The sequence below is a fragment of the Mercenaria mercenaria genome, chromosome 5, assembly GCF_021730395.1.
Source record: "Mercenaria mercenaria strain notata chromosome 5, MADL_Memer_1, whole genome shotgun sequence".
In the NCBI taxonomy this organism is placed as follows: Eukaryota; Metazoa; Mollusca; class Bivalvia; order Venerida; family Veneridae; genus Mercenaria; species Mercenaria mercenaria.
This window is the reverse complement of record NC_069365.1, coordinates 41062998-41083968: the sequence shown is the minus strand read 5'-3', so window position 1 is coordinate 41083968 and position 20971 is coordinate 41062998. Positions and strand designations below refer to the sequence as shown.

The window sequence follows — 20971 nt, the reverse complement described above, 5'->3', positions numbered from 1 at the left end:
TTGACTTTCAGATATTTTTGGCTTTCACCATACAGCAAATTTTGACATAAAATGACAAAATTCTTATACCGTTGCTGTTCTTTGTGTGTTCAAACTGACTTACAAGGTTTTAAGAGAACAGTGACGATATTAATAAATATCTGTGTTCACAAATTGAAGTGTTGTTAGTTTAGCTGTAACTTATTTGATGTGCCTAACTAAATAAAGAATGCTTCTTCTGATACAAAATTTAGGGCCTCTGTGGCCAGTTGAGTTCGAAACACTTGTCCGTCACCTTTGTAGGTTCAAAACCTTGCCTTTGGTTTAGAATTCTTTTTAATGCCATGAAACCATTCAGCTGGCTTGTGGGATGTCTGTAGTTCTGCCCAGGTGCCCGCTACACCTGAAATGATACCTTGAGATGCATCTGGGATCATGAGAAGGTAGAAAATTGCCATATGACCTATAGTTGTGTTTATGTGATGTTAAACTCAACAAAACCAGATGAATTGATTTCAGAAGTGTAAGATTACAAACAATGTATATGGATAATCCTGTTTGTTGGAATTGACACAACCGTGACTGGTCCCCTATGAATAATACTGATTTTATTTTGACCTACATGCAGTAGATATTTTTGATAAAAAAGTTAATTTCAAGTATGAAAGAAGTATTAATATGCTGTATATGACAAATGAAATGATTCTTTCTATGGACCACATAAAATTGCATTCCATTGTAAATAGAATATTCAAACAATATAGATTATTTTACAACTATATATAGTTTGCTTAAAGTCAGCATTGTTTTTACACAGAAAATAATTACAGAGATTTGATTTTTGATGGGCATTAAGTGGTAGTTTATAAATTCATACTTTATCTTGATGCAAAAAGTATTTCAAGTAACACAAACATTATGTTTAATGATATCATTTGGTCATTAGTGAATCTCGTACAATACCATTTTCAGATCAGAAATCTGATGTACATTGTTGATCCAGTCCCCAACTTTTTGCACTAAGATGGATTATGTATTTGTAGTCAAAGTCCCTTTGATTGTAACAAATTTTACAATTTATAAAATGAATAAGTTTAGTCAGTTCCATTACGTTTTGTTTACTTACCTTATATTAAGTTGCAGTTATTTTGTATGAAGTTTAACTCATATTTTCTTTTTATATCATTTTTGAAGTCCCTTGTTTCAGTAATCTTTTCCTAAGTTATATGAATAAATAGGAACTTGATTTTTTTTTTTTTTTGACATTGTACATAATTCAAGCTTGTTTTTCATTTTCTGGCGCCAGTCATAAACCATAGCTTTAGTAAAATATCGTCCGCAGATTTGTCATGTTTAATTTCAATTATTTCATGTTCAGATCCTTTGCATAAACTCAATTCTCTATGTTTTGGTTGTGACAGCTTGTCAAGCCTTTTAAAAAATCCATTTCCGTCCTGTCATTTTACAAGGAAAACGCAGATTTCTGTCACTGCATTATGTGGTAGCTAAAGCCAAAACAGTTTGTCTGCATATAAATGTAGAAATTATTTTGGACAGGACTTGTTTTCTTCATCTCACCAGATATCTCCAGGTAAACATTTTATGTAGTCTGTTCAATTCTGTTGCATTATTTATTGAAATGTGGCTATATTTATTGTACCCCCCGACAACAAAGTTGTAAGGGGGGGTATACTGGTTTCAGGTTGTCTGTCTGTCCGTAGACGCAATCTTGTGCGCTCCATCTCTCCTTATCCCCTTGACAGAATTTAATGAAACTTCACACAAGTGATCAGTACCAACAGTAGTTGTGCATGGAGCATGTTAGGTTCTTTTAGAAAAAAAATTTGCAGAGTTATGGGACTTTGTTTTTTTGTTACTATACTATATTACATAGACACAATCTTGTGTGCACCATCTCTCCTCATCCCCTTGACACAATTTAATGAAACTTCACACAAGTGATCAGTACCAACAGTAGTTGTGCATGGGGCATGTTAGGTTCTTTTAGAAAAAAAAATTGCAGAGTTATGGGACTTTGTTTTTTTGTTACTATACTATATACATAGACACAATCTTGTGCGCACCATCTCTCCTGATCCCCTTGACACAATTTAATGAAACTTCACACAAGTGATCAGTAACAACAGTAGTTGTGCATGGGGCATGTTAGGTTCTTTCAGAAAAAAAATTTGCAGAGTTATGGGACTTTGTTTTTTTGTTACTATACTATATACATAGACACAATTTTGTGCGCACCATCTCTCCTCATCCTCTTGACACAATTTAATGAAACTTCACACAAGTGATCAGTATCAACAGTAGTTGTGCATGGGGCATGTTAAGTTCTTTCAGCGACAAAAATTGCAGAGTTATGGGACTTTGTTTCTTGTTAACATACTATGTACATACAGTCTGCATATGCAATCTTGTGCATGCCTAATCTACCAAACCCTTACACACAATTTAATGAAACTTTACACAAGTGATCAGTACCAACCCTAGTTGTGCATGGTGCATGTTACATTCTTTTAGATAAATATTCTGCATAGTTATGGGACTTTGTTTTTTGTTACTTTACTGTATACATACAGTCTATATACATACAGTCCACGTAATTATGCAATCTTGTGTGCGTCAAATTGCAATGTACTGTGTCAGTGCATGCGGGGGGTACATTCATCACCTTTAGTGATAGCTCTAGTTTAAGTCTGTTCTGCCAATTTTGTTTTGACACAAAAAAATACCTTCGTTTTATGTCTCTGTTTTGTTTACCAATATCTGTTAAGATTTAATTTTTGCCATTTATATTTTGTTTAATATTCAAATTATAAATCTTTTTTTAATGTATTCGGTTTTTCCTTGGGAAATACATAAACCACTTATTGTATTATTGACATTGTAAATAATGTATACCATCGTTAAGCTTCATATGCAAATAAAATAAATCACAATGTCTTGAAATCTTTTTTTTGTTGTCTTAATGCTTAAATCCTGTGGTGGCTCAGTTGTAGAGTATCTGGCTTACATGCAGCAGATCGGGTACGATGTCTTGCTTGACCATACCAAAGACTTTGTAAAAATGGTACTAGTAGCTTTCTTTCTTGGCACTTGGCATTGAGAGGATAGTTCTAGGACTGGTAACTGGTAATTCCAGTGTTGGTATAATAATGGTCGGGGATATCATGCCATGCAGATGCAGTGATACCACTATTAATTTGGTAGTGGCCAATGTGGGTTCGAGCCTCACTTTAGGCGTATTACGCTTCATGCGAGAAAGCCATCCCGCTGACATATGGAAGGTGGGTGGTTCTACCCCAGGTGCCTGCCCGTTATGAAATAATGCCAAGAGGGTCACCTGGGGTATTCTTTCACCATGAAAAGCTGGAAAGTCGCCTTGTGACCTGTAGTTGTGTTGGTGTAACGTTAAAACAAGAGGACCATGATGGTCCTGAATCGCTCACCTATCCCCACATGACCAAGTGTTGAACTGAGTATGACGTCGTTATTTCTATTATTTAACATAGTGACCTAGTTTTTGAGCACATGTGACCTAGATATCATCAAGATAAAAAATTCTGACCAATTTTCATGAAGATCCATTGAAAAATATGGCCTCTAGAGAGGTCACAAGCTTTTTCTATTATTTGACCTAATGACCTAGTTTTTGAAGGCACGTGACCCACTTTTAAACTTGACCTAGATATCATCAAGGTGAACATTCTCACCAATTTTCATGAAGATCTCGTGAAAAATATGGCCTCTAGAGAGGTCACAAGGTTTTTGTATTTTTCGACCTACTGACCTAGTTTTTGACCGCACATGACCCAGTTACGAACCTGACCTAGATATCATCAAGCTGAACATTCTCACCGGTTTTCATGAAGATCCATTGAGAAATATGGCCTCTAGGGAGGTCACAGGTTTTTCTATTTTTAGACCTACTGACCTAGTTTTTGACCCCACGTGACCCAGTTTCGAACCTGACCTAGATATCATCAAGGTGAACATTCTGACCAATATTCATGAAGATCTCATGAAAAATATGGCCTCTAGAGAGGTCACAAGGTTTTTCTATTTTTAGATCTACTGACCTAGTTTTTAACCCCACGTGACCCAGTTTCGAACTTGATCTAGATATCATCAAGGTAAACATTCTGACCAATTTTGCTGAAGATCCATTGAAAAATATGGCCTCTAGAGAGGTCACAAGGTTTTTCTATTTTTAGACCTACTGACCTAGTTTTTGACTGCACGTGACCCAGTTTCGAACTTGACCTAGATATCATCAAGGTGAACATTCTGACCAATTTTCATGAAGATCCATTGAGATATATGGCCTCTAGAGAGGTCACAAGGTTTTTCTATTTTTAGACCTACTGACCTAGTTTTTGATCAAACATGACCCAGTTTCAAACTTGACCTAGATATCATCAAGGTGAACATTCTGACCATAATTCATGAAGATCTCATGAAAAATATGGCCTCTAGAGAGGTCACAAGGTTTTTCTATTTTTAGATCTACTGACCTAGTTTTTAACCCCATGTGACCCAGTTTCCAACTTGACCTAGATATCATCAAGGTGAACATTCTGACCAATTTTCATGAAGATCCATTGAGAAATATGGCCTCTAGAGAGGTCAAAAGGTTTTTCTATTTTAAGACCTAATGACCTAGTTTTTGACCCCACGTGACCCAGTTTCGAACTTGACCTAGATATCATCAAGGTGAACATTCTGACCAATATTCATGAAGATCTCATGAAAAATATGGCCTCTACAGAGGTCACAAGGTTTTTCTATTTTTAGACCTACTGACCTAGTTTTTGATCCCACATGACCCAGTTTCGAACTTGACCTAGATATCATCAAGGTGAACATTCTGACCAATTTTAATGAAGATCTTGTGAAATATATGGCCTCTAGAGAGGTCACAAGGTTTTTCTATTTTTAGACCTACTGACCTAGTTTTTGATGGCACGTGACCCAGTTTCGAACTTGACCTAGATATCATCAAGGTGAACATTCTGACCAACTTTCATAAAGATCCCATGAAAAATGTGACCTCTAGAGTGGTCACAAGCAAAAGTTTACGGACGCACGCACGGACGCACGGACGCACGCACGCACGGACGACGGACGACGGACGCAGCGCGATCACAAAAGCTCACCTTGTCACTTTGTGACAGGTGAGCTAAAAAAGCAACAAAAATAAATTTAGTCTTGAGCTCACTGCTGTAAGCAGACACTGTCATTAGATGACTGCAAAACTTTAAAAGATGCGCTACATACACATGCTAAGGAATCATGTAGTACATGACATTGTTTTGACAAGATGATTTTAAAACTATTAACTCACAATTCAGTGGGAAAAGTCCGATATCTTCATAAATTTCACATTTTGCTTGTTATAAAACTAAATATTTGTAAATTTGAATATAGAATGGTAATTTTGCAAATTACATCAAAAGAGTCATGGATGCATTACTTCTTATGAAATTCTGTGTTTGAACTGTTCAGCAATAACTTTCAAAACTTTGTATTTCAGGAAATATATACCAAAGGCCACATTGACAAATTATAATTGTAGCAAAGTAACATCAGTCAGTGTGCATGCACAAGTTTGCATAAAGGACTTCCACAGAAAAAAAATGATGCCTTGTCGCATGCAGGATCCAGATTCAAAGGTCACGGTCACACAAATGTAAACAAGAGGGCCATGATGGCCCTATATCGCTCACCTGTTATCATTGCACTTGAGGACAAGAAGGTCCTCGGAAAAAATATCTAAGTCCAAAGGACAGGAACAACAAAGGGAAGAAATTTAACCAAAAAAAGAAAATAAATTATTAAAAGGTATAGATATGTCAAAATACAACTAAAAATTGGAGATACCATCCATGTTGCACCATAGAAAAGTGGTCTCGGTTTTTCCCTACGGCCAATAATAAAAAAGTTACTAAAAATAAGCTATTTATAGTAATGTAAAAGGGAAGTAATTAAAAAAATAAATATTGAAAGTGAACAAAAGAAGGATCTGCCAAATAAATCTGTTGACATAAATGAAATTTCAGATCAGTATCTTCATTAGTTATGGAGATATACCCATTTTAATTTGAAATAAAGGGAGGTAATTTGACATAAAATCAGTCCATAGTTATCTACCCTGATTGTCTCAGTCCAACTAATAACAATAATGAAGTTTCAAATAAGTCCTATAAGTTCTTACTGATATAAATCCATTTTGATTACAATCAGGGGAGGTAATCAGATATAAAATAACTCTGGAACCTACGGTTGGATCTGATTTGTCATGGAATCCAGGATTTATTGTTGTTGAAGATATTTTGGAAGTTTGTATCAAATAAAACCATAAATGAAGTCTCTATATGGCTGCAAAAGCCAAAATAGCCAATTTTGGACCTTTAAGGGGCCATAACTCTGGAACCCATGATGGAATCTGGCCAGTTGAATAAAGGAAGCAAGATCTTGTGGTGATACAAGTTGTGTGCAAGTTTGGTTAAAATCAAATCATAAATGAAGCTGCTTTTGTGCAGACAAGGTCAAAATAGCTCATTTTGGCCCTTTCAGAGGCAATAACTCTGTAGCCCATTATGGGATTTGGCCGGTTCAAGAAAGGAACCGAGATCTTATGGTGACACAAGTTTTGTGCAAGTTTGATTAAATTCAAATCACAAATGAAGCTGCTATTGTGCAGACAAGGTCAAAATAGCTAATTCTGGCCCTTTCAGGGGCCATCACTCTGGAACCCATAATGGAATCTTTCTAGTTCAAGAAAGGAACCAAGATCTTATGGTGATACAAGTTGTGTGCAAGTATGGTTAAAATAAAATCATAAATAAAGCTGCTATTGTGCAGACAAGGTCAAAATAGCTAATTCTGGCCCTTTCAGGGGCCATAACTCTGGAACCCATAAAGGAATCTGGCCAGTTCAAGAAAGGAACCAAGATCTTATGGTGACACAAGTTTTGTGTAAGTTTGATTAAATTCAAATCACAAATGAAGCTGCTATTGTGCAGATAAGGTCAAAATAGCTGATTTTGGCCCTTTCAGGGGCCATAACTCTGGAACCCATAATGGGATCTGGCCAGTTCAAGAAAGGAACCGAGATCTTATGGTGATACAAGTTGTGTGCAAGTTTGGTTAAAATAAAATCATAAATGAAACCACTATCGTGCAGACACGAAATTGTTGACGCACAGACGGACGGACAGACGACGGACGAAGGGTGATCACAAAAGCTCACCTTGTCACTATGTGACAGGTGAGCTAAAAACTTATTTTTCTTGTTTGGTATATAACTTTTCTGTACATGAATAGAAATAAGTTGGCATAAATACCACAACAACGTGATTATGTCCCTTGCAAGATGCAGACCCCTCTGCCTCAAAGGGCAAGGTTACTCTATAGGGTTTCAAAGATACAGGACACACTTCTGTGTCTTTACATCACATAGCATGGTCAGTCATGTCCTATCCACACATTTGTAGCTAAAACATGCATTACCAGTGCAGTCTTTTGTTTAGTTACTTCATAAATTATATGATTATTCAACATAATTTGAACATCTAACTTTTCATTTCTGTATGATACAGATGCAAATGACTGAAATCTAAAACCATTTAAACAATGTTATTTAAATGTAATTCTGTCTGTTTGTGTCATCTTTTATCATTTAAGGTTGCAAAAGATTTATCAAAACTGGCTTAAAACTATGGAAGCCAAGAGTATGGCAGCCATTTTGTTTCCATGGAAACATGATATTTGGGAACACAAGAATGATCATGCTTTGCACTTCAAAGTTCCAGAAGGCTTTAAGATTTATGTTAAAAACAGATAAAGCAGCAATCTGATTTGAGAATATGCACAATTCAGTATTTATCAATAGTGCACATGAATTTATAGTTAGAGGAATAAAGGGAGGCAATCAAATCAATGGATTCAATAAAAACTTTCTACTGTTAATCACATATTCAATCCTGTGACATAATTTAGGAGAAAACTATTCCCAAAAATAGCAAGTAACAAGAAAATAATGAATTATGTATAACAAAAAAAAATGTGGCAGTCACATTTTAAACATAACAGCATTACGACCTTTTAAACTCGAGAAACTAAACTTTAAAGGAATTTATTTATTTTAAGGGTATATGCTAATTAAATAATTCAGCAGTGTATAAATGATGTCATGCACTAACTATAATGGATGCATCTGAAATTAGCCATTTCTTTAAAGTTCATATCTTTTACAACAGCAATGATTTTAAAAATTATTTCAACTTAATGAAAGGCTTGATGATGTTTTACAATTGAAATGAACTCATGGTAAGGCATTCTTTCCATTTAAGGAACAATAAATACTTGACAAATATAGAGACAGTCATCACCTGGGACATGACATCTTGTTCAGTCATACAAAACACCAGTTGCTAAATATTATCTTTATTCATCCAAATTATTTGTATGTCACAAAATACATATTTTAATCACAGCAAAAACAGTTTACACTTTCACTTGGGATGTTAGTGTGATATATGGCACTAAATACCACTTGTTTTCACCTTAACCTTGTTAAATTTCTAAAATGGACTGGTACATCATTCAATTTGGGCAGTACCACTTCTTATTCATAGGGGTGTTCACTGAAAATCTACTGACAGAACAGTGCAGACCATGATCAGCCTGCATGGATGTTCATGCTGATCATGGTCCACACTGGTCGCAAAGGCAAAATCACTTGCCATCAGCAGGCTACAGGTAAACTGTAGTTTAACCCTTAGCAAGCTGGACACAATTGGTTTCTGCCTTTGCGACCAGTGTAGATATTGATCAGCCTGCACATCCATGCAGTCTGATCAAAATCTGCACTGTTCACTATTCAGTCAGTATCTTTTCGGTAAGCACCCCTTTTAATAGTTAATGGTACTGTCCAAATTCAAAGATGGACAAGTTCATTATAGAAATTTAGCAGGGTAAGGGTTAAACCACTGCTTTCATTGATTGAACAATGGTCACAAGAACCAGAAATTCAGTGTAGCGTAGAACCGATGGCTCCAGTAAATATAAGTCAGTGGACGTCATTGACCATATCATTTGTTTAAAAGGCTATGTCATTATACATGTATTACACTAGAGTCCCAAGTGAAAGCACCCAAAGCCTTCTTATTTTCATAACATACAATTCAAACAATCACAGAAAATCATTCGTTAAAATCATAATTTCACTTCTAAGTCTGCAGTTAAATAATAACAATAGCAAAAGCAAGACATTGTGAGGTAACTTTGAGGCAAAGATCATTTATGTATGTGCAATGTAAATGACTGTTATATAGTAAAACACTGATCACTTCCAGTCACAAAGGGGATGGGCAATATGCTCAAATTATCCAAAATTTCGGGGAATCCAAGTGTAGAAAATGTACAGAAAACAGATAGGTACCAGCTGAATTGTTCCAGTCAGCCCTGGCGCTTGAGCCATCCATGCTGGGGTGAGCAGTGTTTCACTATATAAAGAAGATAGTGTGATAGCTCATAATATAAAGCCAGAAAATTTGGGCTTCGAGTGACTTCAAAATTAAAAAAATTTGAAGGTAACATATAAGCAATAGAGAAGTTGAGATAAATCTTTTTATTACATGTCTTTTTAGTACTTTTAACATAACATTAGCCATTTTGTTGTTCTGTACCAGTGAAAGAAATGTATCAGAAAAATGACCAGATTTTCCATAATATTAAGTGTTTTGTTATCTCAGTATCTCTACTATAAATGACAAAAGGACAGTAAATGTCTTCTGCTGCATATTATTCAATCTTTATACACTAATGTTCTGCATTATTTGCAGCTTCTGTTCAGTTCATATTATATTTTCAGTCTCACTGCTAAGTCCATAAATAAATGCCATGTACTATTAAATTTTGTAAATTTATATACATAATCAACTAGTCAATACAACTTTACAGCACCATTTCTAGCACCATTTGCTAAAATTACATGAGGTAATTTCAATAAATATCCAATTTCAGATCAGATCTGAAGACAAAATGTGAGATATATATTATATAAAAAAAATCTATCTTTTGTCAAAAATAATTCTTATATCCTACGTAGACAAATCAGTAAGTTACAGAAAATTGGCATATTTTTTTTTTGTAGCTATTTTAATGTCATTCTCCTAACTGCGATGTTTCCTGTAATTAAGCAATATTTCTATTTCTAACTTTCTAAATTAATTAGCACAGTAAAAGCATATTATAACTGTTCCATAAAAAATACTAAAGAACTATGAAGTCTGAATTCTTAACAATGCTATCTTTGTTGTTTATTAAACTGGTAATTAAAAACGATGCAAGAATTACTAATCTAAAGAAGACATTTCTTTGAAAGCTCTTTTGAAAGCATTTATCCCCTAACCACTCGCAACTCTCCGGAATATAAAATGTAAGCACCTTTTCTATAAAGAAAAAACTGTAAAAAATTGTCACACTGACAAACCTATTTACAAAGCGATAAAAATGCAAAGAAAAATGAAAATAAGTAATTGAAATGTGATTTTTAATCAGTGATTCTTATTTAATAAACTCATCACAAATGGAGAGGTCCTACCCATAAATTGTAAACTGTTTAAACAAATTACAGTAATATTTTAGCCAGTGTTAATGTGGCTATGGTAAATCAGTACAAAAAAGTATAATATATCAATTAAAATACAAACAAAGATTAAATATATTATTGCAGTTATTACCTGAATTTTTCATTGCAACTCACAAGGACGACCTGTAAGTTTCAATGCCAATATAAAAAGACTCACATAAAAGTAACTAAATATGGCACTTATGACCAAAATTGCCGCTTTTAATTTATTCAAGGTGAAATTAAACTCCTAGACATGGTATTATGTTTGGAACCACATGAAATAACCTCCAGTACAATACAATTTGTTTGTTTTGCTACTGTCGAATTGAGAATATAATTCATTTTGCACAATTTATGGAGTTTACTAGATGACTAAGACTGGATCACTGCTTCATGGGAAGTTGTCTTAAGCTTTTTTCTACTTTTAGCTCTGGCATTCACTAAAGGTCCATACCAGGTTGCTTCAAACTAAGTTTGGTGAAAATCTATTATGTGTTTTATGAGAAGAAGTCCTTTAAAGGTTTCTTTCTGTTCCAGGGATAAGTGGAACCAATTGGATATGTCTGGCAGATGGTCAAACAATACAGTCAATCAGGTTTAGTGAATATCCATTAACTTGTTCATGCGATGGAGTTGTTTAAAAAGGTTTTTTCTAGTCTAAGCTCTTCCCCTCTAACATGGGTCAAGCTGAACCATTAATATTTGTAAACCATCTAAGGGTGCTACAGACAAAGTTCCAGTGAAGATACATCAACTGGTTGAGGTTCATGAGAAGAAGCCGTACAAATATTTAACGCCTTTTATCTCTAGCAACCCCTCAAAGGGATCAAACTGAAGAACTTGAAAAAGTTTGAGAGAGGTCCATAATAGGATGTTACAGACCAAGTTTGGTGTAACTCTGACCAGTTATTACAGAGGAGGTGTTTACATAAAAATTTTGACATAGGAGCATGGACAAAATAGTCAGACAGACCATACACCTACACTAAATAGCTCATCCTAATCAAAGTTCAGGTGAGCTAAAATGGAATGTATCAAATGGGAATTCCATTATTACCATTTGTATATCAAGTTTAATACAAGTGTACATACATGTACTTTGAAACCATTAACATTTGTAATGGTAAAATGTCCACGGATTTCATGGTTGCTCCAATTCTTGAAATTTAATCAAAATACCACTAATATGACGTATAAAACTTGAAATACCAGTAAGTAAATTCACATACCCACAAATTATCCATATATGCCAAAATCCAAACAATTTTCAACAAACAAATTAAATGATTTCACAAAAAGCACAATGAAAAAAAAATGTATTTTTATATCCTGAGCTAAATTAAGGTAAAGTAAGGTAAAGATGTTCCATATTTGTGTTAAAGAACAATGTTACATATACAGCTACATGTAAACTGGAATGATTATCATTTGCAAATGATTTTATCTTACACAGACAAACAGTAATATGCTGCGAGACAAATATCTGGCAAGTTTTTCAGTAAATAATGCATCAAGTTCACTTGATATTATTATAAATGAACACATTTTAAAAGTAAACATGCAAATTCAGTGAACTAATGGTATAAAGATTTCAACCTTGAACAACACTAATGCATTTGCAGTTTGCAATTAGAAATGCCCCAAACCAACTTTCTCTGAAAAGCATGTAAAAAAGTAAAAAAAAAAACAAAATTCTACAAGCAGCACTTCCTGTTCAACAATATGGCACAAGTATAAAAGCAATCACAAGTTTGACAATAAAGTAAAGCCTATTCTAATGACCAAGCATGAAAAAGAGATCACTAGTTTAATTAGTGGGTTAAACATCAGCTGTGAATTTTAAATTTAGAATATTGACCACTAAGGTGTTCTTCAATACACAGTAGACTTTGATAGTAGTTGAATTATACATTTCCCCAATCTGTACTATTTCAAATTGAAGAGGAGTATTGAAAACATCCTCTGACATGGTATGTGTACATTTCTAACAAATGTGATAGTTATAATCATGTAACAATATATATATAAATGCAAAGTATTTCTAAACAGATTTTTTAATCATTAATTTTCCTCATTAATATATGAAACATTTACTAAAGCTTTCTAAACAAATCAAACAGAATCACAGTGACCACTACTGTAAAAGCAGAAATTTTTGCGAGGGTTTAATTTTCATTACATTCACGAGGCCCTAAAACTCGAGGAAATTAATCCTTGTATAAATATTCGCCATTAGTATAATTCAAACTCAAGTATGATACCATTTTTACAATTTTGCAAATTTTAAACCTCGCGAACATACTCAAAATTTCAAATTCCCAAAGTTTTGACCCAGCGAAAATATGTGCTTTTACAGTATACCAAATAGGCAAGACATACATACTACAGAAGTCCAATATACCAACATATCTTCAGCTACATGTATATTCACTTAAAAAAAAAGGAGTGTTTTTTTTTAATTGGGACCGTTAATAAATGCCCCCTTTTTTGTATACTCCATGGGGAGTATATTTGAGGGTATACAGTATCTATGAATCTTCAATCAATTTCATATGTACGCTGTTGAGACCCTTAAAATATTTGACCGTCTTTACTTTTAGTTCCATGGTGGCATCCTCATCACACACAAAGATGGTATTCTTGTGCATCTGGAAGGCGGACACTGTGAACATGTGACTGACTCCGCCCTCTATTGCCTTGTGAAGGGCGTATGCTTTATGAGCACCAGTTATCAGTATCATTACCTACAAGAACAGACAAAATAAAATACTGTAAGAATATTTAGAATTTCATTAGCACAATATTTTGTGATTTTAGTAAAAATGTCATGGACTCATGGAAGATAAAATATATAGGAATATTATTTGCTTGTTTGGAGTTCATTTCACAATTTGACAAAACCACCGAAAGTAGTCTCTAACGAATATTAATAATTTCACACTTAAGCACACTAAGAAGCTGTGACGGGATGAGAAAAACATACACACAGACCCAAATAAGAATCTAGGGCAGTGGAATACTATTACAATGTCCTGTAAACTATGTTAGCAAGTCAGCTAGTTCACGTTTTTAACTGCATTAATAGCTCCATGGTAAAGCATCTGCTTTGAGTGTGGGAGGTCGAGGATTTGATTCCCAGCCGCGTCATACCAAAGACGTGATATGTTACTGGTAGCTCTACTGCTTAGCACTCAGTATTTAAAGGGTTGTACCAGGAGGTAAAATACGCCCAGGTAAGTATCTGGACATCATGTTTGTGACAAAAGAGTTTTGGAGATCATGTTGTCAGCTGAACATATGCAATGTCATATGAAGCTGGTCTTCATCTTTTCTATTTTAATATATATATATATATGAAAGGCCAATACCAAGACATTCAGAAAATATTGTTCTGATTTCAAAGCAACAAATGATTTTGGTATAAAAAATATTTCTTCATTTTCAACCTGAATGCTCACCACAGAAGCAGTACTGATCATGATTTTTTATGATCAGTATTGTTAACATCAAACTTATTACCTCTTTAGCATCCATCACAGTTCCGACACCAACAGTTAATGCTTTAGTTGGCACCTGGGATATATCACCATCAAAAAATCTAGCATTGGCAATAATGGTTTCCTGAGCTAACGTCTTGATTCGAGTACGTGAGACTAGACTTGAACCTGGCTCGTTGAAGGCTATATGACCATCTGGACCAATACCTTGAAAATAAACAACATGGTACTAGAATAATGCAAATTTGTAACTTCATTCTACGTGCCTGGTTCAAATGATAAGAGAACAGGTTTAAGAAACTGAAGGTTAGCAAGGATTATTTCGGGAAAATTTATCCTGGTCAAATTCTGCAGATGCAGTGGTCCCTCCTCACAATGAAGCGAACTCTGCCACCACAAACATATTTATCAAGATGTTTTTCATCATTCAATATAAGATTTTAGTTTTTGAAATTGTTTTAAGATTTTTTTCAGAATTTTAAGGCTAATGTAGGTGACAAATTAGAACAAGAGCTGTCACTAATGGTGACAAATGCCCCCGCAGCACCTTGACCTTTGACTTGGTGACCTTGACCTTTGACCTGGTGACCCCAAAGTCAGTAGGGGTTGTGTACTCAATAAGTACTATCAGCATGTGAAGTTTGAAGGTCCTGGGTGCAGTGGTTCGCGAGTAAAGTGCCTTCATGCAAAATGTTAACATTGGCCACTGTGACCTTGACCTTTGACCTGGTGACCCCAAAGTCAGTAGGGGTCGTGTACTCAATAAGTACTATCAGCATGTGAAGTTTGAATGTCCTGGGTGCAGTGGTTCGCGAGTAAAGTGCCTTCATGCAAAATGTTAACATTGGCCACTGTGACCTTGACCTTTGACCTGGTGACCCCAAAGTCAGTTGGGGTTGTGTACGCAATAAGTACTATCAGCATGTGAAGTTTAAAGGCCCTGGGTGCAGTGGTTCGCAGGTAGAGTGCCTTCATGCATGAAGTTAACATTGGCCCCTGTGACCTTGACCTTTGACCTGGTGACCCCAAAGTCAGTAGGGGTCGTGTACTCAATAAGTACTATCAGCATCTTAAGTTTGAAGATCCTGGGTGCAGTGGTTCGTGAGTAAAGTGCCTTCATGCAAGAGTTAACGTTGGCCTTCATGCAAAAAGTTAACGTTGTGACGAATGAACGGACGGACAGTTGAAAATTAATATGCCTCCCTCTGGGGGCATAAAAAGCTGCAAATGAAAAAAAAAGAAAACGATTTCAATCCTTTTCAATGATCATGTTAATTTCAAGGTCCTGTGGTATTTGTGATAGCTGTAGTTAATGTAGGGCTAGGGGAGATAATTGCTGCTTGGGGTTTGGCACAGCTGCTGTGCTCAGGAAGTAAATTTCGACTGGTTCTCAAAAGCTGTGTCTAGAATAAATGGCATAAAAAGAAAAGCTGACACAGCATATAAAACCAATACCTCCAAGGAAGAGCTCTATTCCCCCGGCCTCGGTGATCATTCTTTCATACTCCTCACATTCTTTCTCTAGATCTGGAGCATTTCCATCCAACAAATGTGCATTCTCTGGTAGAATGTCTATATGCTTGAACAGATTATTCCACATGAATGAATGGTAACTCTCTGGATGGTCCCTGGCAAGGTCTGATACGAATATATGAAACAGAAAATATCAAAATGAAACAGAATTATGTCTCTTGCATACATTGTCATAAAAAAATTTAGGCTTTTACCTTTTTTGTATATACATTTTGGAATCTTTTTATAAAGGGAGTACCACACTTAAATACAAGATTTCCTAACCTTAATAGACATAACTAGAGCTATCACTAAAGGTGATGAATGTACCCCCCGCATGCACTGACACAGTACATTGCAATTTGACGCACACAAGACTGCATAATTCTGTGGACTGTATGTATATAGACTTATGTATACAGTATAGTAACAAAAAACAAAGTCCCATAACTATGCAGAATATTTATCTAAAAGAAGGTAACATGCACCATGCAAAACTAGGGTTGGTACTGATCACTTGTGTGAAGTTTCATTAAATTGTGTGCAAGGGTTTGGAGGATTAGGCGCGCACAAGATTGCATATGCAGACTGTATGTACATAGTATGTTAACAAGAAACAAAGTCCCATAACTCTGAAATTTATGTTGCTGAAAGAACCTATCATACCCCATGCACAACTACTGTTGTTACTGATCACTTGTGTGAAGTTAAATTGTGTCAAGGGGATGGGGAGAGATGGTGCGCACAAGATTGTGTCTATGTATATAGTATAGTAACAAAAAACAAAGTCCCGTAACTCTGCCATTTTTTTTTCTGAAAGAACCTAACATGTCCCATGCACAACTACTGTTGTTACTGATCACTTGTGTGAAGTTTCATTAAATTGTGTCAAGGGGATAAGGAGAGATGGTGCACACAAGATTGTGTCTATGTATATAGTATAGTAACAAAAAACAAAGTCCCATAACTCTGCAATTTTTTTTCTGAAAGAACCTAACATGCCCCATGCACAACTACTGCTGTTACTGATCACTTGTTTGAAGTTTCATTTAATTGTGTCAAGGGGATGAGGAGAGATGGTGCGCACAAGATTGTGTCTACGGACAGACAGACAACCTGAAACCAGTATACCCCCCCTTACAACTTTGTTGTAGGGGGGTACAATTATAGGTTATTAGCTTTGTATCGGGAAATATGCACGAGTTCTTCAGCGTAAATATTGCGCAACTTTAGGAGCGCAATATTCTTCCGTTGAAGAACGAGTGCATATTTTCCGATGCAAAGATAATAACCTTTTTATTACATACTCATCTACACGTATAAATATAATGTAAATATCATAAATTTGTTTAATAGCCTGAATAGGATTGACAATACTGAACTAAATGGAAAAAATAGTGCAACAGCACACACTGAATTACGTCACGCACCCGATATGAAATTCAGGCGTCAGTATATGGAAAAATATTGACGTTTCCGGTACCAGTGTAACTTAACGGGGAATAGAAACGAGTATGTAATAATGACTAGTACACACTCTATCCCCCCCACCCCCCCCACCCCACCCCAAACTAAGAAAAAAAAAAAAAAAAAAAAAAAAAAAAAAAGAAAAGATTACTGAAGAGAATATTAAAAGCTTCTGTTTAACTTTGATAAATATCAAAAAGATTATTGAAGAGAATATTAAAAGCTGCTGTTTAACTTTGATAAATATCAAAACGAATATTTCAGAAATTCTTTTAGGATGTTATATTACCTACATTATGTTACTTCTTACTCTCTAGGTAGTACAAAAATCAAACCTATATTGTTGTAAGAAGCCTTACATATCATTTCATGTATGTATTACAAGTAGCAGAGATTTGATACTTTAGCATTAGTGCATACATGTATATTGCTTTTAAAGCATAAGAACTTTAGTACTATGAAATCATTTAATTTCTTGACCATTAAATTTCATGGATTGGGCCAAATTGGCTATTTCCTGTAGATATGAATTCATAGAGTACAGTTTTTGAAGATAAAATTACTGGTAATGTGAAATTTGTTTGTTTCCTTAAAATCTGATTTTTCTGATTGTTGCAACCATGAAATTTTTAAAAGGTTATTATAGTATAATACTAGTATTAGGAATACCAACTGCAGTATTCATCCATGTTGAATGTTTTCACATACTTGAAGGACACACTACCCTCCTTGTAAAATTCTATCAACTTCTTGTACGTGCCAAGTGGTGTACTGCCTGAAATGAACACAGATCTTTTTTATCAAGCTGACCCTGCCAATAAACTTTCATTTCAAACAAACTTTTTCACAAGACACAGTATATACAGCCTCAAAGTTTGACTTGAGAAAATCCACCCTTACAGGAAATACACCTGAAACCTGATATCTTGAACTTGCTTATCTCAAAATTCCAGCCATCTGGAAGACATTTTCAAGTCCCGTCCTGAAAACATGTGCACAAAATATCATTTTAAGTCAAACTTTGGTTATCTTTAAGTAAAATGCTCAATCCCTTAGAACTGAAGATACAGAGTATCAACTATGCATGGTGACAATCACATAGATACTATGTATCATCTGAAAGGCAGCAACATAAACAATATGATGGAAATACAGATATCTGCAGAGAATGTAGTAATCTGTTATATACAGTCTAATGTCTATTAACAATATCTCTGCATAGCAAATATCTCACTTGGAAAACAGGTATTTTATTTCCAGTAAGTCATTTCTTAGTAAATACTGTACACATTTATTTTACGACATGTAAATTCCACTTATTTCATAGGTCAGTTTCTGGTTACATGGATGGCCTCAGTAAATATCACCTTTAATCTTTCAAGGAAATAAATCTTGCTCAATCTGTTTTTAAAGTTTCTGGATGTCCCAAAACTTGCTTTATTTATATTTTCCCAGGAGCAATATATTATGTGTTTTTTTTTTCTTTCTTTTTTTTTTGGTGTGTGGGGGGGGAGGGTGCTGGGGGTAGCTTGCAATGTAAATTGTTTCAGTCTGCACCAACACCTGCCTATATTCCAAGTTTCAAGTTTACACCTTAATTATAGTTTTTAAGTTATGCTCTGGACATGAAATAAGATAGCAGATTTCACCTTGCTGGGACCTTGACCTTTGACCTACCACTCTGATTCATGCACATCATTTCATCACCACCTACCTACATCCAAAATTCGAAGTCAATACCTAGAATGGTTAGTAAGTTATGCCCTAGACGTGAAATAAAACGGACAAATTTGATCTCCAAGCTCAATTTGTGGCCTTGACCTTTGACCTACAGACCCAATTCATGTGCTCTGCACACTGTCTCATCGCCACCTACCTACATTAATACTTGCATGGTTATTTAGTTATGCTCTGGACACGAAATATGATGGAAAATTTTGACCTTTGAGCTCAATTTGTGACCTTGACCTTTGGCCTACAGAGCTGGTTCAAGTGCTTTGGACATTATCTCATTGAAATGTACCTATATGCCAAGTTTACAGTCAATATCTTTAATGGTTATAAAGTAGTGCTCCAGACACTAATTATGACCAATAGATGCGCCATCACATGATACCTCCCGTTTTTCCAAAACGGGCATGTCAAAAGATATGATTGAGACACTGGTGAAAATTTAATCAGTTCATGACCAGATTTTATTTTACTTATTTGTTGGAAGTCCAAGCACAAAGAATCTTTTGTAATTTCCTTAATTTGAACTATTCACATACATATTAATGATATTGTGCAATTTTAAAGTTTGAAAAATATACAGTTGAAATAAAGGTTTGCATTGCATTTACCTGTTGGAAGACCAAGAGTGAAGTATCTATCTGGACCTGGTTTGAAGTCATGAATTTTACGTCTGATATATTTTGCTGCCCATTCACTTACTTCACTAGTTGTGTCAAGTATAACCAACCGCATCTGTAATTTTAACTAAAAGTGATAGTTCCTTAGGAATAATGCATCATGGTTTACATTTTTCGTAAATATCTCACTGAAGTCTTAAACTTATACAGTGCAGCCTCTGTAGAGCAACACAGTCGTAATCAGAACTTTAGTAATGCTATGTGAAGTTACTCAGGATTTTTGCACAACATAAATTGCCTCAAAATTTACAGCACAAGTTTCTACGGAAGAAATGTTTCAGTTATCCCCAGTGATTTCTGCTTGCTTAAACAAAGTGATAAAACCAGACCGTAATAGATAATTGTAACATTTCCTCCATAGAGACTTATTCTGTGCATTTCGAAGTAATTTATGGTGTCAAAAGCCTTTAAATGTTTTAAAAGTGCGATCATGCATGTACTGGTACTGATGATAATCCCGAACAGAAAATGAGGTTTTTTACCTGTAACTTTTTTATTTCTGCAAATTGAAATCAATGGTTAGTATCAAAATAAAGCTTAACCTTTGCTGAAAACTTTACATAATTCAAATTTATATTAAGTAAGCAAACTGCACGAAGTGAGGGCCTGAAAGGGGTATGTAAAAAGGGGACTTTATGAACGTTGACTGATGATAAATTCGAAAATTTTGTCATTTACAAAATTTTCTTGGTATTGTTATATTGAAACTTTCCCAAAAAGGTGCAACAGTCATTCCTGATCAAGTAATGAAAAGTTAACAAATGCCAGGCCTTCATGTTTTGACAGTGAGCATGCGCAAAAAACACCCTCTTCCCCAGTAATTTTGGATGATTTTTTTTTATACAAATTTATGTAAGTCATTTATTTATACAGAATATTTACCAATTTTGTTTTTGTTTACACCAGTTGGTGTTGTAAGTGGAAACTATTAGATAGTGTGTTCAATTTTATAAATAACCGATTGCAATCTAATATTTCCAAGGTGTTCGACTTTATCATCTGTCCGTGTTTATCATCAGTACCAGTAGGGGCTGCAAGTGTATAAACGGGCTTTTGGCAATTTCTTCACAGACACAGAGTAACTTCCCACGTAGTTCACCTTGTCAATGCATAGGATACTGCGACTGCATTTTTGGCATTGACTTTCTTTTATCTGACTGTGGAAAAAAAGAGATTTACACTAAACTAGTCCCTGCTGACTGTGCCCCCCTTTCTCTACACATTCCAACAAAAAGGCAAAGTAACTTTGGTATTTGCAGAGAACAGGTTGATGTCAAGCGCACATTTTACGAAAAATATCAAGTGCCATATGTTGTGAAGTTGTGTGTAACATGAATCAGTTATTACTTTTTTGCAATTTTGTGCCTGCTTCTATTTTTTGTTGGGAAATTTATTTTCTGTCTTGACTTTGTCCTTCCCAACAGCTGATAAATGTCGTAAAGTTGGGAACGTCA

At 35.0% G+C, this 20971-nt stretch overlaps 1 protein-coding gene across 1 annotated transcript; it reads right to left on the bottom strand.

Moving 5' to 3' along the window:
• Positions 1-11021: 11021 nt before the first annotated feature.
• LOC123556990 (glucosamine-6-phosphate isomerase 1-like) lies at positions 11022-20951 on the bottom strand. Its single transcript, XM_045348147.2, has 6 exons — positions 20865-20951; positions 19449-19572; positions 17780-17881; positions 15583-15765; positions 14150-14334; positions 11022-13374 (listed from the first exon to the last, which is right to left on the bottom strand). Exons 2-6 carry the CDS (start codon positions 19570-19572, stop codon positions 13159-13161), a joined length of 810 nt encoding a protein of 269 aa, XP_045204082.1. The 5' UTR covers positions 20865-20951; the 3' UTR covers positions 11022-13158.
• Positions 20952-20971: the final 20 nt, after the last annotated feature.